The sequence below is a fragment of the Prorops nasuta genome, unplaced genomic scaffold (genome assembly GCF_024137725.1).
Source record: "Prorops nasuta isolate Cenicafe-Biocafe unplaced genomic scaffold, Cenicafe_Pnas_1.2 PNAS00006, whole genome shotgun sequence".
NCBI lineage: Eukaryota > Metazoa > Arthropoda > Insecta > Hymenoptera > Bethylidae > Prorops > Prorops nasuta.
In genome coordinates, this window is record NW_027116803.1 from 2,274,599 (window position 1) to 2,300,660 (window position 26,062).

General features: G+C 32.4%; 3 protein-coding genes across 3 annotated transcripts; 1 reads left to right on the forward strand and 2 right to left on the reverse strand.

Moving 5' to 3' along the window:
• Positions 1–452: 452 nt before the first annotated feature.
• Positions 453–5,302, forward strand: LOC136774606 (uncharacterized). The gene is made up of 15 exons (XM_066729014.1): positions 453–860; positions 1,109–1,296; positions 1,384–1,428; positions 1,502–1,611; positions 1,717–1,930; positions 1,991–2,168; positions 2,241–2,393; positions 2,472–2,803; positions 3,439–3,765; positions 3,839–3,883; positions 3,953–4,062; positions 4,138–4,339; positions 4,417–4,594; positions 4,656–4,808; positions 4,895–5,302. Exons 1-15 carry the CDS (start codon positions 806–808, stop codon positions 5,290–5,292), a joined length of 2,688 nt encoding a protein of 895 aa, XP_066585111.1. The 5' UTR covers positions 453–805; the 3' UTR covers positions 5,293–5,302.
• Positions 5,234–7,136, reverse strand: LOC136774183 (neuralized-like protein 2). The gene is made up of 3 exons (XM_066728331.1): positions 6,377–7,136; positions 5,980–6,303; positions 5,234–5,900 (listed from the first exon to the last, which is right to left on the reverse strand). Exons 1-3 carry the CDS (start codon positions 6,711–6,713, stop codon positions 5,782–5,784), a joined length of 780 nt encoding a protein of 259 aa, XP_066584428.1. The 5' UTR covers positions 6,714–7,136; the 3' UTR covers positions 5,234–5,781.
• A 418-nt stretch (positions 7,137–7,554) lies between these two features.
• Positions 7,555–26,058, reverse strand: LOC136774607 (hydrocephalus-inducing protein homolog). The gene is made up of 61 exons (XM_066729015.1): positions 25,948–26,058; positions 25,743–25,870; positions 25,484–25,670; positions 25,182–25,420; positions 24,985–25,093; positions 24,823–24,929; positions 24,585–24,766; positions 24,224–24,459; positions 23,985–24,167; positions 23,789–23,909; positions 23,499–23,722; positions 23,201–23,410; positions 22,915–23,133; positions 22,675–22,858; positions 22,409–22,588; positions 22,060–22,316; positions 21,855–21,994; positions 21,629–21,776; positions 21,352–21,569; positions 21,015–21,241; positions 20,758–20,925; positions 20,503–20,674; positions 19,934–20,365; positions 19,679–19,869; positions 19,412–19,602; positions 19,194–19,332; positions 18,969–19,087; positions 18,837–18,914; positions 18,562–18,772; positions 18,078–18,496; positions 17,914–18,014; positions 17,597–17,834; positions 17,286–17,528; positions 16,954–17,177; positions 16,768–16,891; positions 16,552–16,688; positions 16,172–16,453; positions 15,614–15,917; positions 15,281–15,541; positions 14,871–15,189; positions 14,462–14,737; positions 13,573–13,808; positions 13,214–13,504; positions 12,624–13,120; positions 12,300–12,527; positions 11,918–12,222; positions 11,672–11,831; positions 11,400–11,595; positions 11,085–11,318; positions 10,861–11,024; positions 10,578–10,782; positions 9,983–10,500; positions 9,750–9,885; positions 9,397–9,675; positions 9,096–9,314; positions 8,895–9,011; positions 8,571–8,804; positions 8,265–8,492; positions 8,015–8,163; positions 7,770–7,953; positions 7,555–7,695 (listed from the first exon to the last, which is right to left on the reverse strand). The coding sequence occupies exons 1-61, from the start codon at positions 26,041–26,043 to the stop codon at positions 7,555–7,557; spliced, it is 12,945 nt and encodes a 4,314-aa protein (XP_066585112.1). The 5' UTR covers positions 26,044–26,058.
• Between the last annotated feature and the right edge of the window lie 4 nt (positions 26,059–26,062).

Here is a 26,062-nt window from a genome sequence, read left to right on the forward strand (position 1 = left end):
TGTCGTCGTGGTCGCGCATGCGTTCTACTTGATAAATGTTATGCGCGCCAACGGCATTTTCAATTTAATTCTAGAATTACAAGCAAACTGATATATCTAATTGTAAATTACAGTGGCTAATTAAATATACCATATTAATGTTTAATAGTCGATTCACTTAATTAAATGAGACTTTATTGATATAGCTGAGAAAATAAAATTAAAAAAAATAAAACATTTTTATTGATAAATTGACGCGTCTCGTAATAAATCTTTTGTAAATCTGGTGTTAAATAAACCTGATGCAGACTCTTAAAAAATTCTCCTTTTGCTAAATGTATAGTGTATATATTATACAAAACATCGGTGTATATATATTTATTGAAAGCTTAATAAATGTTGTTAACAAAATATACTTATTTTGGAATAGATACAGAAAACTTAAGAAAAAATAACTTTATGTGAACGTATTTCATTTCCTTATAAATAACAATATATCGTAACGCAATTTATTTATTGCAGTAAAAATCTTAATTGCTTAAATTAACGTCACTTTTTCTAAATAATTTCTATTTGTTTATCGTTTTTAGGGGCAGGCGGAAGGAAGTGGAAGCTAAGTCAAAGTGCATAAATCTATCTACTGTTAATGGAGATGTGAAATTTATAAACCATGCAATATCATTTATCACACACACGCAGTGACTTTGGGGGCGTATCGTGTGTATGGTAATCGAATTCCACATGGGGCGTCCAACGATTCTTATATTAGTTAAGTTAGTCAGTTGCCTCGGAGCCAAGGTGTTTGGTCCGTGTTAATTAACTGAAAATGTGGATACCTCCGGCAATAGGGATCCTCACCCTTCTCCTTTTTAAAGGGGCAAGTACGTCGCCTTTTGGCATTACAATTAACTTATAAGAGTAAATTTATGAGCTCTAATTTGATCAAATCTATACTTTAAAATATTTATTGATATTTTTGTATACACCATTTTTTATTTAAAAATTTTTATGCTTTTCCTTAGTGTTAGTTTCTTTATATCAGAAGCTAATTAACCAAAATATAAATAGACATAAATATTTATTATTGAGAAAAACTTGAAATAAAACATGACATATTTGTGTACCACAGTGGCTTTAACGGAAGACGAAACCATGGCTGCGGTGCGCCAGGGTTGCAAGCCCATCCAAAACAAATCCGCCGCATTAAGATTAAAGACTTACTTATTTTGCGACTACGATCCTGCCGTTCGGCCAGCTTTAAACCACAGGAATTCGATTAACGTTACCATCGTCTTGAGGCCTAGAACATTAAACTTCGTAATTCTCATTAATTGTCATATCATGTTTTTTGCTAGTTAACTCTATTAAGTTAAAAGGATTCAAACGACGTATTATTATTTTCAGGAAGAATGGAAAAGTAAGATACAGCTTTACAGCTGGATGTCTTATGTGAGTAACAAAGGAATTTTTAATAAATTAATTTAATAATAAGAAATAGTTGGTAAATAAATCCTTCTTATAGATGTGGAAAGACGAGCATCTTACATGGAATCCTGTCGATTACGACGGAATAGATCATATTCAAATAAAGAGTGATGAAATTTGGGTACCTGATCTTTTCGTTTATAATTCGTAAGTAAAGATGGTGAATATATCTCGAGTTTCATCATTAGAAATGTATCGCGGGGTCGAACGGTGATAAATTACTTTACGATTCTTTATTTTTTATGGGAAAAGAGGAGACGTGTCCGATCAGAGTAGAGGAATTCCATCGACCAATTGTGTAATCGCCAATGATGGAATGATCCTATGCGTACCCACTATAAAATATTCGACCATTTGCGATACAGATTTTACAAAGTGGCCCTTTGATGTACACAAATGCGATATTAATTTGGGCTCGTGGTCTCATACAGGCGAAGAGATCACTTTTATCCTTGAAATAAAGCCGGTAATAATTTCAAGTATTATTTGAAGAGAACGTCGCGGTAATCTTTTAGCAATTTTTTAGGTCATGATGGGAGAATACATGGAAAATGACGAATGGAGTTTAAAAAATATGAGTGGAAAAGTAGAAGTGAAAAAATTCAAATGCTGTCCTAATGATACTTTTCCCCTCATCACGTACAGCTTCAGGATCGAAAGGAATTTTGTAATAAAACATATAATCTTTGTCACCCCCGCGGTTGGTACGTAACAATATAAATAAACTATAAAATATATTTATTCAAGCTTAATCATATTTAACGTTTTATTTATAGTTCTCATGTTTCTTACGTTGACTGTTCTTTGGCTGGATTCAAACACTGTAGAACGACTAGCAGTGGCAACTATAAATTTTATTTGCCATTTGATTTGTATGTTTGACATGCATTGGGTTTTGCCACAAAACGGTACCAATCCTCCTAATATACGTAAGCCACTTTACTCATCTTATTTAAATTTTGTTAAATACGTTTATACTCACGGGCTCTTTCTGTATTTGCCTTTAGTAATATTTTATCGAGATTCTATTGGATTGGCTACATTCGCCCTGGTGATAACAGTAGCAGTGCGAAAATTAAAAAGTATAAATATAGATACACCAAGATGGTTGTCCTCTCTAACTTCTGCCGTTGTGAGTAATCCGGCTGGTCGTTTCTTCATCGAGTCCCACGAGGACTTTAAATTTTCTGAGGAAATTTTAAGTAGTGAGAACGATGATAATGCTGAAAGATCAGCAACAAGTGTCAAAAAGAAGTCATGGCTTGAATTTGCGATAATCATCGAATGGCTAGCATTTTTCTGCGTCTTGCTGACATACATAATCATTATAATCATACTGGTTCCATAAAATATCTATTAATTTAAGATATTGATGTGCTTAATTACAGCAAAAAATTCTTTTTACAAGATTAAGCAATGTGGATGCATTTTCAAACCAATAAATGTTTATATTTAATTCCTATAGTCGATGATCATTTTCCCTCCTTAATTATATTGATCGTTACATTTAATAACAATAAACTGTAAACTGATAAATTATATAATCTCAATGCGATTTAATGGTATTTTTCATTGTTATATCTTTATTTATTATACAAATAACGCATGCATCCTCCGCTGGTCATCGAACGAGTTATGAAGCTTTAAAGGTACTGTACCGTTGAAATATGGCTTACCCCTCGGGGCTTATAAGAGGCTTCTAGATGAGACTCGAAGACAAACTGATAAGATTATTAAATAAGTCAATTTAAACCTAACAACTTTTGCTAGAAACTTTTTTTAAAAAATTATTATTTTCGAAATATTTTGTCATTGGAAAACTTTATAGCAAATACTGTAGTATATCCACGTTTTAATCTGTTTAATGTACCAAGATAATATCTTTATAGTAAATTTTTTGGTAGATCCTGCTCCATTTGATTAATTTTATCTGAATGATTATTGAACCGGTATGCATGGGGGGCGGAATTCCAGAGTATTATATTTCATTGGGCGTACATGCTAATTTTTCATACAATTATTTCGAAGATAATCAGTCGCTCGTGGACCACCAATCAGTTAATACCATTGCGTATGAAGATGAGGGTGAAACCATTGTTCATAGTTATCCTCTGTTTTGGTGCTACAGCTGTTTTATGTAACCGGGAAGTATTTTCGCAATGCAATGTTGTGCTCAGCAAGTCGAAAATATTGCAATTGAAACGGTATATTATATGTGAATACGACAAGTCCATTCGTCCTCGTTATAACGATTCTGGTACTTTCGTTACTGTAACAGTAATCCCTAAATCAACCGATTACGTAAGTGCACGTTTATAGTACATTAATTTATAGAAACTTCTTTTTGTCATTTGATTGCATCTCTGCCTCACAGAACGATCGAACCAATGTGCTGGATCTTCATACTTGGACTACTTTAGTATGTATTGTAAAATGAACCAAAAAACTTGTCCTTGCAATTGTTTAATTATTGTGTATTCTGTGTAAGTCATGGAAAGATGCACACCTTTCTTGGGACCCTAATCATTTTGACGGAATCCGATTGCTGCAAATTCCAAGTGAAGAGATTTGGACTCCGGATATTGTAGTAAATAAGTTGTAAGTTTCTAAAATCTGAAGATAAAAGTGAGCTATGTGTTAAAGTTTGATCTTTAATTGTTTTCGAATATAAAGAGGGTTCAGCAATTCTAAGCCCAGTATACCTCTTAGTAATTGTCTCATAACACATGAAGGAGACGTGAAGTGTGTGCCTGAAAATACATACAGCATACATTGTCTACCTGATAGAAGATATTGGCCTTACGATTGGATGGTCTGCACTTTAGAAATGACATCTTGGTCCACTACTCGTGATGAACTTAACATTAAGGCCAAAGTAATATGAATATACTTCCATCTAAAATTTCATTTATTAATCTTATCGATTGATTGTTAATTTTTTTTTACTGTTAGCTATTTGAACCAGAGTATAAGATCAACTCAGAATGGCATCTCTTAGGCTTTCAAGTCGTAAAGAAGAATAATCCCTATTTGTTTTATAAATCTATAGAAGCATCAGCTGTGGAATTTCAATTTTGTTTTGCGAGAATGCCACAATCTTTGTACGCGATATATATGGCACCAATAATTGGTAAGACGAATTTTTTTCAATAAATTAGGATAAACTTTTGTTTTCATCTGATTCTTTTCAGCGAAGGTCGTCATGACTTTGACTACTTTATGGCTAGATGTTAAATCAAATGAGAGAATGATTTTAGCAACTTTAAATTTTGTTGGTCATTTACTATGCTTAGGAGATATTCATTGGAAAATACCTCCTAGCGGTTCAAGTCCTCCGAATTTGTGTGAGTACTGATATTATTTCATGCTATTTTACTGATGCACTTGTTTGCTATTAAATGAATTAATATGTTTTTGATTTATGTTTTAGTGATTTTATACCAAAGTTCTTTAGCCCTTGCTGTGTTTGCTTTAATTTTAACTTTACTGTTAAGACATATACAAAAATTGGAAAAAGAACCACCTCTTTGGATTTCAAATGGAGCTATAACTATACTTCAAAGTAAAATTGGCAAGATTTTACTTTTGAGTATTTTGGACCCGAAAACAATGGCTAACCTGGACTTAAAGTCTGATGATCATGCAAACTTAGTTGAATTTAAGAACACTTCAGCATGGCAATATATCGCAGTATTAATAAGTTGGTTTGCCTTTTTCTCAGTTTTAATTACATATATAATAATTCTAGGAATGTTTTTACCGGGACCAATGCCTTCAAAAAATTTTATTCTAAAAAGCCACTTTAAGCTAAAAGACTTATTTTTTTGAATACATTTATTTTATAAAATGATTTAGAAGTTACTTGTGGCGAATTTTTTTATCTGCATGTTGACAAATTAATTGTCTATTCACATTGTCGTTTATAGATATAATAAAAGAATGAAAAAGTAAATCAATGGAAATAACGAGTCACTGTTTTCAGTCCAGACTAATTAATATATGGTCTAAATTTTGAATGTTATTTATATGGATATTTATAATGAATTTACTACTAACAGAATTTACTGCATTATAGTAATAGAGGCTGTTTTATCTAATAATTAAAAATAATATTATTTGAAGCTTTTTTTAACAATTTGTTACACTATATACATATTGAAATGTAAATGCATTTTAAAAAAAGTAACTCACAGTTCATATGAAGATTGCTGTAAGCTTTCTTTATGAGCTAATAAAAATAATGATAAAATTGTAATCTTAGTAAAAAATTTATCTTATAATATGAAAGTAAAAAAAGAAGATGAGATGACCTCACTATCATTGTGACTGATATAACAAATAATCTTTCAATACTCGAGGCAGGGGTAAAGAATTGATTTCATTCCTCTTGATACATTGCAATATTCTGTCCCTACAAGCACTTTGTAAAGTTGAAACTGTAAAACAAACCATATTACTGATAAAAAGTATACTTATCAATAAGAAACTGCAATTTATAACGTTAAATATACATACCACCATACAATTGAACTATCCTGACTTGTTTTGTAGCACCATAGATATCTACAACAGCTCGTAGAGGTCCTGTCTTATAAGGTATGTCCTTTCCATATACACCTTGGTCCTCTCCATTAATAATAAAATGTAGCTCAGCTTTGTCAGACCCAGCTTGAGGAACATACATAATACCAATTCGACTACCAATGTCAGTTGGCAATATATTTCTAGCAGAGCCCATAGTATTAGGTCTCAAAGCTTCAAAGGGAATAATACCACGAGAAGTTTGTACATTTATTCCATCCGTAGTAAGCCTTTTTTCTCTAGGTACTCTGACTTCGCCTATTACAAATAAATTCATTATTAACTGAGGTAATTTATTGTACCCCATGTCAAAGCACTGAAAGAAAATTACCATAGCCTTCACAACAAGTACGCCCCTTGGTAACAGCGAACATCCAAGTGTTTCCTAATTTAACAAGATTTGGCAGGGAATACTGTGGCACACTATCATTTATGGTGGCTGGATCAATGAGAGTGACACCTATTCTCATGTGTCCACTCCATCCCATCTCAATTTTCTCAATTTCCACAACAAAGATCTCACCAGGCTGAAGCGGTTTCTCACTGAAAGCTAAGGAATTGGCAAAACCAACCAAGCGACAGGCTTGGGTGCCATCCTCGCTAAGTCTCAGATTCCCTCCATGAGTTGGATGGAATCTCGAGACAATTTTTTTGCATTTCTCAGCCATACCAGGGAGTAGCCACTTAGATGATAATTGTTACTACGAATCGTCCAGAATTCGAAATGATTTCGCCATAAACGTCTTCATCAGGGAATGCCAATCACTTTTCTGACACAGCTATTATTTCAACTCAAAGTTTAAATGGAATGTTTAATTTGGTAATGTTATTTTGTTAGTCAAAACGCCAAAAGGCGAAAAATTATTGTTACACCTTCATAATAAAGCGAAAATACCGAAGCCACTTTGGCAATGTCACATGAATGAAGTTTATTGACATGTAGATTGCTGTTTTTAAAAATGTATCTTCTTTTCCTTATTAAACAGATGTTCGACATTACATGCAATAATCATGATGATTTTTATATCAATTTTTAGATCAATGTTAAACTGTTGGATTGTCGAAGTGTGTTGGACTGCAAGTTTGCCAAGTCCGGCATCTTGATTCTTGAATAGTATATTAGTATATTACGCTCTATAGTAAGTGGATTTTGGTATAGAAAATAATAGAAATGAAGACTGGAGGGAGTGTTGTCACTAGAAATGTTCGGAACAATTGCTTTCCAAAGTAGCCAGCAGCGGCATGCAAAAATGGATCATTTAAATTATAATTAAATAGATTTCTATAACAAACTATAAGTTATTACAATGTAATTAATAGTTGCACAAGAAAACGACGTGCAACAAAGATAAAATGGCGCGTACTTTAATTAAAGTACATTTCTTCCTTTTCCTCTAATACTGTTTGAACAATATAATATTAAGCGTTAGCCCCATTGAATAAGATTTAATAAATCGTATTTCATCACACTGGACTATTTATTTAAAAATAAAATGATTACAAACATGATTAGTCATAAATTCCTTTTAAATAATAAATCCATTTAAGATTATTAATGTTTAAATTCTTGCAGGATATTATGACTTTTCCTGTTACTGGATAAAATATCTCTCGATTTAATTGTCGTAGACTGATAACAATATTTAAAGCCTAGAAAAATGATTATTTTTTTATTATTAATATACTAGTACGTACTACTATGCTGTCGTGTTATAATTATTTACCTCTTTCGCTTCTACATCTGCAGAAGATACACTACTGGAAAAAAATTCCGGTTCATCCAAATAGATTTCGAATGTCTTGATTTCTTCGAAAATATTTTTTAATGTTATCGAAACAGGTTTGTCCATTGATACAGTGAATGGGCCTTGTGGTTTTGGAAAGGAATACGAGCCGATAATTGGAAAGCTGCAATCCAAGCAATATATTTAGGATATAGATATATTTAAAAAACTATTATTAATCTTACATGAAGTCTCCTGCGATATCGGATGAAGCTATTAGCGTGGAAGAAATACTTGTCGCATTCGATGGTTCATACGTGATATCAAAATGATGTTCTTTGCCGGCAGGAACTTCTATTATGCTTTCGGGACAAATGAAACAGGAGCTAGGTATCTATAAGATTAAATAATATTTATCAATAGGACTTAAGCAAATTATTAATTTACACATTTAAGTAAAGCAGTACACTATACTGTATGATTAATCATTCTTACCATTAATGAAAAACTAGTATCCTGTTTGGCATAATTTTTTATTAGAAGAGAGAAATTATTGGAAAACCCAAGCATGGCCGTGATTTGTGTCGTTTTCTCAGGAAACGGTGGATTTGCTTTCAAACATAATATAAAAGGGAAACGGCCTAATTTTTCGGACACTATGTCCAATTTAATTGAAACCTCTTTCGTTTCCAGTAAAGGGAAATATTCAATTTTTATATTTTCCTAGTACGGATTAATAATTCGTCATTAAATGAATTATAATTCTTTTTTTTAGCAAATAATTTTAGAAATACAACTAACTTTTCCGAGGGGTGGTATTTTCACTTTTGTGTCAGATATTGTAATGGAAGGATTTTCACAATATACGGTGTATATAATAGATTCTTCTTCAAGTGGATTATCTATCAGTATAGTGTGGAATAATGGTCTGCGTACCACAGTAAATAATTTAATAGTTTCTATTACTTCTGGTTCAATAATTTCATATTGAATTTCATAATATTGATATTCATTTTCGGAATTAGTGAAGATTACCTTGAAAATGTGTAATAATGGTTAAATAATAGTTACTGAATAGAATTACAGTTGGAAAAAAAGAAAGATGCGTAATTAAGAAATATTTACTTTAAAAAATAAATCAGCCTGTTCGTAAGAGTAAAATACAGCTTGATAATCTCGAGTGCTGTTTGCAAATACATCAATTCTATTATTACCAGTGAATGTATATAAAATTTTCTTTTGCTATTAAATAAAGTAATTTTCATTAGCGAAACATTAAATTACAAAAAATATGTATTATATGAAAATTTCAATCGAAATCCAAACCTTTTGATTTTTATTTGCTGAACCGTGTAATTCTTCAATAGTACAATTAAAACTTTGTTTTTTATTCAGCCAATTGTTTACTCTTAATACTTCCACGTGTTTCCTTTTAGCTGGAAATTGACGAACAATTTTTCGTATCGGTTCAGGTGATGTGCTGTTTCCTTCAAGTGCGTATATTATTGGAGCAATATCATTTGGAATTTTAACAATTAACATTCCCTTTAAAAAAAAAATGTGTGTAGTTAAATTAAGGATATAAATAGCATTGAATCAATGAACAAAATATTTCTCTTTTCTTTACTTTATGCGGGTCCTTGTTAATAGTCATCGTAAGAGGTTGATATGTAACATAAATTTTTGATTCTGTCGAATTAAAATTCGATATGGTAAAATAATCTCCTGATATTTCAGGCATAATCTCGGATATGAAATTAGAATTTTTAGGTATCTCAATCGGGATTGTTTGATATTTGCGCACGTTTGTGGTGAATTTAATAGTTTGTTTCGGTTCTGGTAATCTACAGCTTCCACCAGCAACTTTAAAATGCAACGATCCAAACTTTTCTATCTCGATTGTCACCTGAAAATGAATAAAGGTATTATTGTTAGAAAACGTAAATGTTTTTGTCTCATTATTTTCATATGTATATTTACCTCTTCTTCCCTGACAATTCCCTCACGAACAGGAGCGAAAGTAACGACAAAATTAACAGTTTTACCAGGAAAAGAGTAGCCACTGTCAGGTTGAATTTTAAAATTTGACGATAACGTCGATAGATTCCATTTAAATCTAAAAGAGAAAAATTTTATCCAAATTAATCGTCAATGTCTATTAATGTAAATATAACTAAAAATCGTGATTTCAGACAAATTAATTAAACACATACTTAGCTCCAATATCCCCTTCATTTATTAAGAAAACCTTCTCGCTGCTGGAGCAGCCTACGACCACAATGCCAAATTGTATAAAAGTTTTGGTTAAATTAAAATCGGCGGCAATACAGCTGGCATGGATTTTAAAAAGGTCTAATATAGCCGTAGCTGTTTTCAGAGTAATTCTTTTTGAAAAAGGTTGAATTTTTTGCGTAGGATTAAACTGAACGACAACAGTCATCTTCTTGCCAGGACGTAAAGTGACTACATTCATGGGAGAGATACTGATTATTTTTTTAATATTTTCTGCTACTTCCACCGCAACGTCCTTAGTGTCTATAACTTCCGATTGCAAGTTTCCACTTTCCTTAAAATCTTTGTTCATTTCAGATAGGTTGTCTTCACAAAGATGCAACGTGAATTCAACTGGTGCCCGACCCCCATTTACAATAGAAATCTGTTTCGTCACAGATTTTCCTACTGGAACATTATTAAAATACACTAGTTTTTGTCTGGGATCCACCAGATTCACCTAAAACAAATTAATCACTTTACTTTGTAAAGCACGAATTTATTTTATTAGTTTATTTTAAGAATGTGTTTCAATACTTGGTAATTAATTCCTTCGCCAGTTACAATAACTTCTTTTTCGTAAAGGGAATCTATTAAAAATTTAATATTCTCTTCATAAATTATTAGCTCCGATGGCTTAAAGATGACTACTATGTCTACGGACGAATTTGGCGGAATTGCTTGGCAAATATTTTCCGTTTTAACAGACAAATATGGTTTTTCTTCATAATTGCATTCCAAACTAAACAAGAAAAATACGTAATAAATATTAAAAAGAAAGTATTTTACGAATAATTGCCTTTAGAGAAAATATTATTACATCATTGGAGTATTCTCACAATTTGTCACGTGCAATTTCATGTTATACAAATTGGATTCTTCAATGTAGCAAGGACCAAAATTCAAGTGAGTCAAGTTAAAATGCACTGCAGGACATTTGGCAAACGCTTTCAATGTAATTCGGTATGTCGGGCCTCTTGATATCTAATATTTACAACAAAAATGTACTTTCTTAAAATTATCATGTAAAATCGTTATCATTACCTTTAGCAATACTGTGTGTTCTTTAAGTAGGGTTTTTCGTAACATAGTTATTATTAAATGGCAGATTGATTTATTGTTTTGACTAGCTAGTCCTTTAGACTCTTGCGCTGTGATAGTATATTGATTTTTATTAATCACTTCTGTGGTTATTCCTAGATCCCATGTATAAAAAAATGACACGCTTCCAATATTATTGATTATAAATTTGATCGAAACAGGTTGTTTTAGTATTACCTAAAAACAATAATAATAATTAAATAATAATGAATTAAAATATTGAAATATTGTACGATCAGATATAAATTGTACTCTTACATTTCCAAGGTCGATTACGTTATCAATATTTTTATTCAACAATATTGTCTCTTCGTCTTTATTGATGTAGCTCACAGTAAAGTTTAAATCATACGACATAGTAGTTACACAAATTATAAGAGGTTTTGTTTTCGTTTTTATGAAACATTTGACCAAATAATTATGTTCTCCAGCTGTTAATGGATTATAATCAATTCTACAAATGAACGATGATTATTGAATAGCAAATTCATTCTTATCCTTAATAATAATTCTTTAAAAAAGTTATTTACTTTAAACTCTGCTCTTTTTTTGGTGATAATATTCCAGACATAGGGTTTACTGTCAGACATTCCTGAGATCCTTCGGAATATAACGAATCTTCTTGAATTTCATAAGGAATGGAAATTTCTTCGTTATTCACTATTGTTATAAAATCTTGTACGTTGATTCCTTAAAAATAATAATAAAAATACAATAACTTCTTAAGTGTGTACTAAGAGAACTTTTCATTTAATGCTTATGAGTATAGGCACTACCTAAAACCGTTGGCTTCATCTTGATGTAATTTCTTTGACAATAAACCGAAGGCTCTTTGACGATACCAACGAAAAGGAATAAACATTCAAAACGAAGTTGTTTAATGCTGAAGAGCCAAAAAGATTCGTAGGTTCCTATGTTATCGGCTAAAAATGAAAAACACATTTCAGCCTTTTTACCAGATTCTGCTTTTCCTTCAGGAGTTAGACATTGAAATTTTTGGACATCCCCATCAAAATTGCCTGTTTTATTCGTCCAAGAGAAATTATAAGAATATCTAGTTATATTGATCAAGTTAAACTTCCTGAAATAAAAGTTTTATTATCAATTAATAGAGCACATTTGTGAATTCATTCTATTTGCAATTTGCTTTTTACTAACTTTATATGTATGTCACCAACACCAAATATATTAAATTCGATTACTTTTGTGTTGTTGAACAAATATTGATCATTCAAGTCGTAATCTATAGGCCCAGACATCGTTGAGGATCTTCTATTATTTGTCAAATAGTCACTATCAGGTATGTCGAAATGGCAAAAAGGCAGTAGACCTTTCGCTGTGGCGGAAATGACCAATTTTGGTAGATCTGGATCGAGATTTTCAATTCTACGGTTAAAAATTCAAACAAGGCGCGTTATCATTGCAAATTAATGGATCCATCTAGATTTAGGAGTTAATTCGATATAATGCAGGAAACCTTACTTGCAAGTTAAATAAATTGCATACTCCCAGAAATCGATAGGCGAGAACTTTAATAAAATTTTGATAGATTCTCCAGGTTTGATAGTTCCCTTTCCAGGAGATATGGTAAATGGTAAACCATCGCTCTCGAACCAGCTGTCAGTAGTACGATCGGTCCTTTCCGCGGTATTACTAAAAAGGTCAGAAGGTTGGCAAGAAGTTGAGCTTGATTCCTCCATGACTTTCCTCAAGAATGAAACTTCAATATTATGCAATTCCATAATTTCCTTGCTTCCTAGATTTGGTCGAGGTGTACACGTTCGGCCAGATGGTTCACAGGAGCTGGAAAGTATATCTCTGTAGTCCAAACTGAAGCTGGAATTTCTTGTTTCCTCGGAATCCTCAAGACTGACGTTACACTTTGGTCGCGTTGGATATTGATCCCCTACATCTATTTTCCATTTATATCTTAAATCGACGACACCGTTATTACTCAAAGTGAACTCGTAGGTCCTCGTCTAAAAATTTTAATTACGTTTCTTTGGTTTCCAGTAGAAAGTAGAAATTGAGAGAATTAGTAGAATTGCTAATGGGTTTGGTTAATTATTGACCTGATAAATGAGGGTGTCTTCGAACTCAATGTCGGAGACATTGCAAGAATATTTTGAGAAATCAACGATTGAGTTAAGCAATATTCGAATGATTTTCATGGTATTGGGGATCGCTTCGTGGTCTGGCTCGATAATGGGTTCTACTACTTCTTTCGTTATCTTTCGGTCCGATGTATTGGCTGGAATATTGTCATTAGGAGTTGGATTTACGATAGTTTGCTTTTCGTCCCAAGGTATCTCATTTATTTCCCCAATCAGCTTTATTTCGTAAATCGTACAGTCAATGGGTACCTACGATTTAGTAAATTAATTAATTATTTGAAACAGAACCTTCATTACATTTTCCATTCGTTTCTTACGTTTGTGTATTGTACTGGCTGTAATGAGAAAAAACTTGCTGTACAACTTTTTTCTGTTAGAGGTTTAAGGTGGCCAATCGAAGGTTCGATGACCACATCGGGATGGGTCAACCATTGAAAGCGAAAACACCGATCTGCTGATTTGTTCGCAATTTTGAAATTCTTCTTGTACATTTTATTGATATCGCATCGATCGTAGTTTAACAAATATATTAAAGATGGCACTAGCAACGCTGCTGAAAAAAACCAAAAACAAAATTCAATTCTTTCTCTCCCTCTTATGGATTGAAAACATTCATATTTTCATGAAAAAAAGGATGAGGTTCCATAAGGGTTTCTTCAGCCCTGAAAATGAAGAAAATATCAAACCTATTAAGCGTAGAAACTTTCGGTATTTAATTAGTTTAGAACATATGAATATTTTATGTTCTTGTATCGATATTATTTACACTATTTTAATGATTATGTTCCCCAGAGGTCAATAGTTTAAAAAATTTGCATCTTTAGCCAAAACTTTTTAAATTTAACCTACTTTTTATATGTACATAGTATTTTAGCACTTTTATTTTTATATATGATTCCTTCATAGTATACTTTACAGTGTATTTCAATTAGAAAGTGTTGACACCTTTCGCTTATATAAAAAGATGTAGGTCAGATCTAAAAAAATGGAATGTTTTTGTAAAAAAATGCAAATTTGTGAATTTTTGAGTCTCCCAGGGGAACATAAAATTACTAAGACAGTATAAATAAGAATAGTACAAACTTAGAATACATGTGTGATAAAATAATTAAGTGTAAAAATGGTATACTCCTTATCAATCTGATATATTATTTATATTCAGAGCCAAAATACTCCTTGTAGACCCTCATCCTTTCCAATACTAACAAAGTCGCTGTTCTTTCGATCGTTTTAATGAATTCTTGCGCAATTTGGTTTGGGATTCGACACTGGTTAGCTCCACTAATGGGAGATCTTGAAGTGCGATAATTTCAAAATAGCTTTCTCCCTGCACACGAAGGATCAAATTTTCATAAGGATTATCTGTTATCGTCAGACAGATCTTGTCCTCGTTCCATCCAATTTCCTTTGGACAAAATTTGATTTTGAAGCAAGCTTTTTCCTCGGGCAGCAAACGAAATACTGTTGGGCCGGTGCTCCAATCTGTCCATTGAATTTGTTACAATGAAGTCAGTCTCGAGAATTAATTATAAAGTACAAGTGCCTTATATAGAGTTTGTGTTTAACGGATAGATCGGCCTTGTCAATACGACAATATTACCCAGCCTAAACTGACCTCCTTCTTCGTCAGGCAGCATCAAAGTGTTCTCCGATCGTGTAGAGGGTAGAAATCTGAACGGGGAGTTAGTATCCTTGTGAACTCTAATTATAACTTTCGCCTGAACAAGACCGAGGTTTTTAACAATAAATCTTTTGACCAAAACGTCCCCAATAAGTACTCGGCCAAAATTCATAATAGCTTCCCCATTTTCTATGGGTGGCTCCATTATTCCAACTTCCGGTATACAGGACTCGCCTATTAACTTCACCCTGAACTTTTTGCTCTTTAAGTGGCCGGGTAATTCCACTGATACTTCCAATTTTCCACGATATGTCTATCACGAATTTTAATTATATCGTTAATTAGAAAACTCCATACAAAGAATTATAGGTTTAATATCTGATATATATCCAAAGCAAAATTACATCTATTAAGCTTGGGGTAAATGAAACTGTAAATCGTTGAGAGCCGGTCGATGCAATTCTGCAAAATTCTGGTGTAACCAAAAATGTCTTTGACTCAGTATTTTTTGGCATGGATTCATCTGGCAGAAATACTACTTTTATATCAACGGGTATAAGATTGCTATTGTGCAGTTTTAAACTGGCAACGTGAGTTTTCCATACTGGAACTCTTCGAATGTACAAACAGTTTTCTTTACGAACGTAGAGAGAGTGTGGACCAATCTACAAAGAAATATTTCAATCAAATATGTGTGAGCAAAAGGATGGAATAAATTCTAAAGGCATTAAACAAACTTTTCTGTGGCACTGAAAGTCTTCTAAATGATCGACAATATAGTTTTCATAGAAAATAGCATCCTTGTCTTGGAAATCGATATTGGGTATGCACGAGTCAACCATCAAGGTGATATTTTTGCCAGTTCGATCTTCTTTTGAATAACAGTCCGGTACCATAAGTATAATTTCTGTTTCTTGGCTCCCTGCACATTCGGGGTAACAAACAATCGGTATACAGTCATTTTGACCCGCGTCCAACTGTCCTTTTATCTTTTCCACCGTGAAAGGTCCAATTTTTAATTCTTTTCCGGACGCATCCTCCCTAATGGAACAGTTTATGATTTTATCCGTTTTGCGTAAATTCAAAAATGCAGAAAGTATAGGTCGATGAATTAAAATTTATAGAAAAATTAGCATATTGACTGGAAGAGAACTATTTGGTGGTTGGAAATTTTCAATGAAAAATATTTTACTCATTGAACTCTCAATGCACAGTGGTTTATTGGTAAAATCAAGCATATTGGCGAAGCAAATAAAACATATTTATTGCTTCCTGGGTGAGAAAGTGTGTATAACCTGGTCAATTTAACAGTTTTGGCAATTCGTTCGATTTTTGGCGATTTGTCTTTCAGTGAAGGATCCTTTGATTTTCTTGTAGAAATTGAATCTCTTCTATCAGAAAGGCTCTCTTTTTTGTACTGAGTCACATAGTGGGGGGCAGGCTGTGTATCTGGCACAGCGTGAATAGAATAGTGCAGTGGGAAATGGCCAATATTTTCTATGTTCAAATACATAGTTTTCCTTGTGCAAATTCCCAGGGAGCCGAAATTTACTCGGTTACTTGGATAAATACGAAACCTGCTCGTAAAAATGTTTAATATATGAAATGAGCAATTTTGAAATGTGTACCATCAATTAATTTTAAATCATGTGAAATTGAGACTGTAACAATGCACCTTGTGTAATAAGCTACAAGGGATACTGTTAATGGAAATTCGGCTACAATAGTGTTTTCCTTTGTTGCATCTAAAATGTGGAGAACCAGTATGGGGCTTTCTTTCAAAGTTATTTCACCATTTGGAGTTAATGTAACCTATTACGAAAAAAAACAAAACTTGTTCTGGATATTCAAACTCGACATACTTCGAAGTTTCTATATTATTATTGCTTACGTAAACTGGAAGGACTTTTTGTGCTTCGATAGTACCAGATACAGGTTCAATATCCAGAAGTTTCTTCAAATTCAAAGATTTTGGCAAAACCCGTGCTAATTTTTCATTTTTTTCCATTGCCACGCTATGAAAATTACTCTTATTTAATTATCAAAAATTAATTTTTGATAAGCCCAAAAGACTTACGTATATCTGACTTCAAAGAGACAGCGATTTTTTATGTTGAAACATGTTGTTATTGGATGTCCTACTCGGACGCTTTTCAAATCAATAGGATTCGCATAATCTATATCAATGGCCACATCGTAGGATTCGCTGGATATTAAAATTGTTTCTATAAAAATAGGGTTCATCCTATTTTGGTCCAGGAATGCCTTGAACAGTAATTTCTTCTTCAGTATAGTTTCTATCTGTAAAAAAATAAAGCATACAAAATATTTTCCACGTACACATACATATATGTATATATACAGATCAATTGAACTAAAAGGTAAGTTATTAACTTACGACTTACGTACGTTAATGGCATGATAGCAAAATTCAATTTTCTGGTCCGTCCAAGCTTTAAGAATATTGTTTATTGGTGTCCAAGTGATTTGAGAATCTTCACCAATCTCGAACTCTATACGCCAATAAATTAATATTGGCGATTTATTGTAAACAGTTATTGTCCGGAATTCTTTTCTGTATAATAGCACTCGACCAAAATTTAATTGCTTCTGGTCCAATTCAATGATTAATGGCACTCCGTTTGCTCGAAGCTGAAAGTTTCATTAATCATGCTGAATCGCTCTCCTTTTATAATCCTTTAATTAAACCAGTTACTTACTTCTATACTTTCAGAGCTAGGATTATCTTCGATTTGTACAATTAATCTGTCAGAATGCAAGCCTAATTTTGTCGCCAGTGCTGCGACTATTACATAACCGGTTTCCGCAGCTTTTATCTTTAGCTCTTCTGGATGAATGGTAAACAATTCTGAGTTATCTATTTCCAAACTAAACTTAACTATAGCGTCTATTTCCGAAGTATTGTAAAATTTAAATTCACGTTCCACGTGATCTATTCTAATAGAAAAAATAGTCAATTTAATCAAGTGAATAAATAAGTTATAATAGATGTTTTTTTATAATTAAATTAAAAAACCTTTCATCTCCTTCCATCACTGCAACCAATCCAAAATCAAAATAGTCGCTATCGAGAAAGTAGGTAGGCTCGTGCATTTGGTTGATCTTCGATGGGGAAACCTTCGCAAGGTTGATGAAATCAATATTAACAATACTCTTTTAATCTAACAAATATTGACTTACTCGTGGAAAAATCATTTTTGGATCCATGCTTATTCGTGGAATATCCGAGATCCCGTTAATGTTCAGGACATAGTTTTGATTTGAACCATCATTCAATCCAATAATATACGTTTCTTCAAAAATTCCTGTTTCTTCTGGTAGAAAATGGATCTTAAATTTTAAAATTTCGTGTGGCTGCATGATCCATCTAGCTTTTATAGACTCTTCCATAAGATTTTCTATGCTACAGTCATCAAATAATTTGCTCTCGACAAGAGAGAGATCGGATCGCCGCAACTTCTTATCTTTTTTAGCTTTCCTTAGCCTTTTCCTTCGATTATTCGTAAGGCTTACATTGCTATGGAAACTACTTGTGCTTGGTAAAGCTTCTATGGAGTCTTCTCCCGTAAATGGTAGCAGTTGATATATTTGGAAGGCTTCTAAAAAAATATTATTTTATATCACTGCAATTTTAAGAATAATATTAATCTTCAATAACTCTCACGGTTTAAATTTTTAGGATAAATTAGAGGCTGCTTTTTAGAAAGGACAGAGAAAAATATTGGAGTCGTATCCAGTGTTGTTTCTTGTCTATTGTCATTAGCACCGTTGACGAAATTATTTTTTTTTATTTCAGATAAGACCGAATCGTAAATTCTATCGTCCCAAGGATTGCTAGCTTTCACGTACCAAATATGGAATTTTTCAAATGGTATCTAAAAGTTTTTTTTTTATCAATCATAAATAGTATTAAGAATGTATCCCGTTAAGCGTGCTTACTTCATTTAAACCCAAAATGGAATATTTATCCTTTGATTTGGCAGTTTTTGGTGTTTTTGACTCTTTCCTCGGGATATCCTGGAAACGATTCATTAGTAGCGATACTAATTTTATAAGGTAACAAAAACCTACCACAATTTTTTTTATCGGATTCCAATAGTGAATAACATTTTCTATTTTCTTAAGCGTATAATAATAATTATCCATCATAAGAATTAATTCTTTTTCCTTCTCTTCAGTCTGCAGGCGATCTGTATAAAAAAATTCTAATGATGGAAGGTATCTTTGAAAATAATTACAACAATTTGCTTGAATTAAGCAGAAATATTTTCACACACTGATCAATATTCTTGTTACCTGTTTTAACACTTCCTCTGGTGCTAGTTGATTTATCTATTTTGCCTTTTTTTTTCACGGATTCTGATTTGGATGCTGCAGTTTTACTTTTTTTATCCTTAGCACTCTTAATCGTGGAATTTTTTGAAGTGCTTGGATTCTACCGTAGTTCATATTAATCTTACTTAATAGTGTCTATACCGATATAGCATGCATGTAATACAGGGTATAAGGCGTACCTCTAGTTTCTTTACATTGGCTACACGATGATAGAATCGCATTTGCCTTTCTAAAGCATCTTTTCGTCTCTCGGGTAAAATTGCATCTAAATAAATTCTTCTATCTTTCTCATCTAAATTCTCATAATCGTTCAAAGACATTTCATCGATCCCTTTAATTTTTTCAGCCAAGGCATCCTCACTTTTCTTATCTGTTTTTAATGAAATCCAATTTGTTAAAATTTTTGTTTAAATCTTAAAAGTACGAAACCAGCTTTACCCACTTACCATCGAGCAATTTTAATTCTTTCTCTCTGTTAATACAATTGCTTATGTCGTTGAAGAAATTTATAAACAAAGAATATTCAACATGGCCCATTATTTGCAATAACATAAGAAGCATAGTGAGTTCATCTTTAACAAATTTGTTTTTCAACGATTGAAGTACAAAGCCTTTATTATAATCCCTGGTTGCTAATCTGTAAAATGAATGAGAGTCTATTTAATTGGAGAACTTTGCCTAATAAAATAATTATAATTTACTTTTCTGCAATGGCTTGGTTCAATAGATCGATGTTAATTGAAAGAAATAGATTTGTATCTTTTTGTTTAAGAGGCTTTTCACTAGCCTTTCTACTTGCTGCGGAAGAACGTGTGTAAAGAGCAGCTGCATCTTGCAGCATCTCAATTGCCTCTATTTTATACTCATATCGGCTTAAATGATCTAGCTCTTCCAATTTTTTCCCACTGGGAATTTTATCAAACTCAACCAGTAAATTGGTTAGCAGTTCGAAATCAGCTGGTACCTCTTCGATCTTTTTTCTTTCAGATTCAGCATTTCCCTTACCACTTTTTACGGAAGAAGCCATCCCTTTTGAAGATTTCATTTTGCCGGATTTTGGAGTGTTTTGCCTGTAACTGGCAACTACCTCCTCGGGTTCTTCTTCGTTCAACCCTATTGATCTTTGTTCCTGTCTACATTTCCAAATAACATTTTTGTTTAATTTTAATAGTAAAAACGTAATTGAATTTTCTTAATCTATTTTATCCACCTAAATGTATATCGTATATATATATATATATATATACATTTACTTGCAGAAATATTTTACCGTAGTTTTTTAATGATCAATAATAAATCATTATAAGTTTCATCAATTATTTGTTGCAATTCTAGTCCGTAAGAAGTTTCACAAAATGCTATAATTTCTAAAATTAGTTTATCCAAGTCTAGTAAAGGCACGTCTAATAGTTTGGCGGTTTTACAAGCTGCCTCTTGGTATTCTATGAAAAGTTTGGTTAAAAATGAAATTAATAATAATATTTTTATTTTATTCTTTAGATTATTTGATATATTGCATTTATACTAGTAAAAGGAGCGCCGTGAAAAATAATCAGGATCTTTTCATCTGGTCCAACATTTTCAGCAATCGAACTACTCGTAGCACATGTTTCAGGTCTCTTAAAAATATCTTTCAGAGAATTCTCGATTTTATCATGACAATCAATTTCGCTGTGTAAAACATCTATGTATCCTTTAAAATATCAATAAACAATATATAAATTAAATTAAACGGTATAAACTTTTTTTCTTTTTATTAGCACATAAAATTTCATAACTTACTATGAAGAAGCCACCGAATTTCTTCGTCGTCCATTTCATCTATTTCAAATGCTTTGTAGGATTCTCCACTTTGAAAATTCTGTATTGCTTCTCGTAAAAGATCCTCGTAAAATTTTTTAAATTCTTCTGGTAATCTATCTCCAAGCTTTCGTCTTGGCAATAAAGTTTGTTCCAATTGATGATAATACAAAAAAGCATCCATTGCACGCATGTCGTTCAGATAGTCCCTAATCAGACCGATAAATCAAATTAACTACATTTTTTACCCAAAATAATGTTACCCCTATTTCAGAACTGTATTAAAAAAAGAGTGAATTTATTTAAATATTGGTAATACTTGTCTAAATGGTGCCAAAAGCATTCCACCGGATGCTGACTCTCGTTTTCAATTTGAAATATTTTTTCTTGCACTTTGATCGATGGTACTGTAGGCTCAAAACTGATCGTTGAGTCTGTAATAGCTAATGTATTTTGCACTCCTCGTCCGACTAGAGTAACCGATAAAGTTTCCAAACCCATTTTCACCGTAAATTCAAGAGTTGCTTTCGCATAAAGCTAAAATGATTAATTAAACCGCTATTATTTTAAAATAAACCAGTTTATTTAATTCAAACCGTTTTTCGTGGCTGGAAATAAACTTTTATGATGTCTTTCTGGTTTAGTACAGTAGTACCGGAATAAGTTTTTAGAAAAAACGGCATTTCATCTCCTTTCTTTCGGGTGTTTAGTAATTTCGCTTCCCAGTTGCATACTTCTAACCCACTATAGAAATACATATAATAAAAGTCGTAATTTTGCGATGAAATGATTATGTTATAAGTCTTTAAATAAAATATTTACGTGTTTTCAATAATAAAACTCATCATTAAGCATTCACCTACAGTGACGCATTCAAAATTTAAATGATGTATATCAGAAGTTAGGTAAGGATAAGTTACTAGTCCTTTTACAACTATAGGTAAAGTATAACCATTTGTAATCTGCAAAATAATTAATTGATTAGCATGTGTGTGTATAGTATGAATCGAATTCAAATTTGTATTACTTCTAAATTAAATGTATGTTTTATTTCAGTAATTCTCTCAGGATAATTCGCACGTTTAGGCTGGCAAATAATTTGCAAAAGTGAATTGTTTCTTAATCGAAAATTGGAGGATTTTTCCAAACGCACAATAATTCCAGAATTATCCACGGAATCCTTGTCCCGCAATTTTTTCAGTTTAATTTCTGCACTTGGGAAACCATAGTTGATCAAATTTACCGAATGCTTGGTGACATCATTAATAACAATGGAATGCAAATCTACATGGAAGCATTAAAATTAATATCAGAATTGCAACTTTGGAAAACAAAAATGGTAAAAATCACTTAGTATACTGGGTTTATAAAATTACCAATAATATATTCTGGGCTAAAAAGTGAAGGAATAGGGCCTGCTTTACTACTGTTTTTAGCATGGTCCATTATAAGTTGAATATTCTGTTGTACAAATCGATCAGCTTGAAATCTTTCAATAGCCATTTCGATATCTATTGAGCCAGGGATATTTTCATCACGAGAAATTATATTCCAATCTTTATGATTAACAAGAAAAATTACACGATTGATATTAATCTATTATTCACAACAAAATAATTATTACTATATAAAAAAATTATACCAGATAAAATTCCTTCCTCGTCAGGAATCTTTGCTTTTTCTTCAAAATCAGCTATCATAGAAAAGGCAAGATATCCGTCAAGAATATCTTGCCTTGAATTACATTCCCTAGTAGCCCAGACATAAATTTGTGGTAACGTTCCGATTCCCTCAATATGTATGGTAGTAGGGGGTAAATAATCGATCTAAATAAGAAACGGCTGTATAGAAAATTCAATATACTATAACTGAAAAGGCAAACCTTTAAATCGAAGGAAGTCTTGAATGTCCCAATGACCATAGGATGATAAATGATTTCCAGGTCAATGCTGGATTTTGGGCTTAAAGTGCCTTGGCAAGGTAAAACTTTCAATAGATTCAACTGATTATTATTTGTAAGCTGTATCTCCACTTTGAATATAAATGGTATCATGCTATCGTTCCTTAGAGTAATATTTTCTCGAAAACAGTCGCAGAATAACTATTATTAAATTGAGAAAACAAATAATTTCAGAATAGATTATCTTTAATACTATTAAAACATTTACCTTTTTGCCAAAATTGATCGAATTTTTGTCTATGTTATAAATTATTACATCCGATGTAGCTGATATTAAAATCTCTTTGGAAGGACCATTTTCTATATCACAAAAAGCAACAGCTTGTACTTTTAGTGGTTGCAAGCCATAAAAGATAAAGTATATTTCCTGTGATGAATTTGGAAAAATCGTTCCACGATAAGGTACAATGTTCAGCATCTTTGAAAAACGTAACAAATTTTTTATCAAACACAGCACACGAAGCATATACGAGCATACGAATCTTTTAAGAAATGTATGAACCAACTTCATTTATATAATTATCCACGAAAGGCTTTGTGTCAAGACCTTCAATCGCAGGTATTTCCGTATCTTCGAAAAAATACTGATCAATCAATGGAAAAAGAAATTGTTTAATTTCTGACTCTGTGACGTTTTGCTCATTACTGTCAATGTTAAGTGGGATATACGCCTCGGTTGACCATCCTTCATTAGCTGAAACGTCATTGACAGACGTAGGATGAACGTGTGCTAGAAAATATGCAATTCAGCGTAAATAATTAAGAAGGAATTAAAAATCAATTATTGAATCCTTACAATTTCCTTGCACCGTTAAAATTGATGATGCATCTCCAGAACCGTTTAAATGAACGTCTAATAATTCATCTGCCCTATTACAAGGGCCCCTAGATTGTCCAAGTCGAGATAACAGATTCTTCTAAAAAGTTATTGGAAATAACCTTTGTTTATATTAACAGATTGATCGTTGTACAAGGCGTAGAATTACACTCACATGGTATTGAATCTTAATGCTTTCTTTAATCCACTTAAAGCTGAAATTGACAGGTACTGATCCGTCATTATTTAGGAACAATGTTTCATGGGTACTACAGCCAGCTAGGCAGTTTATTTCGATATTTGTTGTACTCAAGGCGATATCGGGAAAATCCAAATATCCTCTGCACTTTAATTTATCCTGTAAGATTAAAATGTTTAGTCTATCAGAAAATGAAAAATGCAACACTATTTCACCTTGCTTGAATGTTCGAGATATTCGAAGCACAATAAGCTCCTATATATTTTAGAGGAGCAAATATTCTTCACCGAAGGTGAGAAGGAAACTTTAATTCTGGTAGTTGCTTGGTCCAATAAAACAACGTTCATTTGATTTACACTCTCTTCCAACTCGGTAATCAAACTAAACGGTGGATCCACGCTAAGCCGGGCGTGCAAATTTAATTGTGACTCATTCGTTACGAACAATTCAGCTGTGAAATTTAAGATAAAGCCTTTGATACAAGAAAGAGTTCAAATCAATCCTATCCTCTTCTCTTAATCCAGGCATAAATTTATTTCAACCAGTTAAAAGTAAGCTATTTTAATTGGTAATTACCCCTTTGATTTATTTTCTCGTTCATCGAAGGCATATTCTGGTGAAAAATTATTTTTCGTTTGCTAAACAAAATTTTAGACTTTACAACTGCAGCTTTAAAAGTACTTGTGCATAGTAACTCGCGTCTTCCGTCCTCTCTGGTATAGCAATATATGTACCAGTCCTCCATAATGACTTTGCTCCTTAAATAATTATCGACTGAAGTGTTAAAATTACAAGATTTATCGCAAAAACATACTTTCCGCAATCAATTTTGCACTGCACTTCCCTTGTCTCTCCAGGCAATAGATTAATTTTAAAGGGAATTACTTGGAACTTTTTGCTAGATTTCGGTATGCATAAAAACTGAATTATATATTGCATACTTTAAACTTTGGTGATTTTATGTTCGTTTAATTACCAAGGTGGTTGGATGATGTGACCTCTTTGAATAATTAACGTTGGCATATTTGTCCAAATAATTTGATGGGGCCGAGTACTCATGTTTTTCATCGTTATAGGAATACTGACTTTTTGATGACTAATTTTAAAAATGTGTAGATTTTAATGCTATATAAACATATTAGGCAGATTTAATCTGTTATACGTAGAAATTACCTTAATAGTAAACCCATATCGAAAACCGGCTGTATCTCGGGTTGAAAAACGATGCAGCAACCAACCCCATTTGCCAGTACAGGAAATGAGGTTACTTCGCTATTGACTACAGATAACAAAACATTATCGGTGTATTTTCCAGTCTCGTGTAAAACTAGCCTTAGTTCAATTTCCACAGCGCAATTTGCTTTAAGCTCGTAGGTATGCTTGGAGAAAAACCATGGAGAATTTTTGTTGGTCTAAAAAAGAATTAAATGTACAACTTTCAGCTACTACTACTAAACTAGAATCATTAATTGTACCATGTTTAATTTGCAGTAGGCTGGTATTGGAGAATGGTTTACGATGGAGAATTTAAATGGTGTTTCCACGTGCAATTTGACTTTACCAAAATTTAAACACTCTGGCTCCACAGAGACGACTGGACCCTGCCCATTGCAAGTAATCTCGCAATAGGAGACTGGTAATTTTTCACCCAACATTTTCATACTGCAAAGCTCGTGGGTTAATTAAGGAGATATTGATAAGTAATTATCTTTTTAGCAATTATATAAATATTACCAAAGAGTAACCATTTGATGGCCAACAGTTCCTGTCATAATGGTTAATTGGATATTTTTCTTTTCACCTGCCTTTACATATCCCTGATAAATTGACAAGGAGTAGACTGTAGCATTCATTTCTGAGACCTGTGAAATAACATTTTACGAAGAAAGTCAATATCAATTGATGTTAATTTCTACTGCAGGAAAACTGAGAAACAAACTTCTTGAGGTACGAAGTAAAAATATCCATCTATGCTTGAGGAATTTATTATTACAAGATTTCGTGAATATGGAAAATTGATGAAGCAAGAATTCATGTTAATTTCATCTGGTTCG

Bases quoted from the DNA above. Each gene is read 5' to 3' on its own strand.
- LOC136774607 (XM_066729015.1), bottom strand. From the start codon at position 26,043: ATGAATTCTTGCTTCATCAATTTTCCATATTCACGAAATCTTGTAATA. The intron at 17,835-17,913 runs GTTTTTTAATTT...TTTTTCTATTAG, and splicing joins GTGATGGAAGGAGATGAAAG to AATAGATCACGTGGAACGTG. The intron at 8,164-8,264 runs GTAAGAATGATT...TTAATCTTATAG, and splicing joins ATACTAGTTTTTCATTAATG to ATACCTAGCTCCTGTTTCAT.
- LOC136774606 (XM_066729014.1), top strand. From the start codon at position 806: ATGTGGATACCTCCGGCAATAGGGATCCTCACCCTTCTCCTTTTTAAA. The intron at 1,931-1,990 runs GTAATAATTTCA...GCAATTTTTTAG, and splicing joins TTATCCTTGAAATAAAGCCG to GTCATGATGGGAGAATACAT. The intron at 4,063-4,137 runs GTAAGTTTCTAA...TCGAATATAAAG, and splicing joins GATATTGTAGTAAATAAGTT to AGGGTTCAGCAATTCTAAGC.
- LOC136774183 (XM_066728331.1), bottom strand. From the start codon at position 6,713: ATGGCTGAGAAATGCAAAAAAATTGTCTCGAGATTCCATCCAACTCAT. The intron at 6,304-6,376 runs GTAATTTTCTTT...TATTTGTAATAG, and splicing joins TACTTGTTGTGAAGGCTATG to GCGAAGTCAGAGTACCTAGA. The intron at 5,901-5,979 runs GTATGTATATTT...TTTGTTTTACAG, and splicing joins GATAGTTCAATTGTATGGTG to TTTCAACTTTACAAAGTGCT.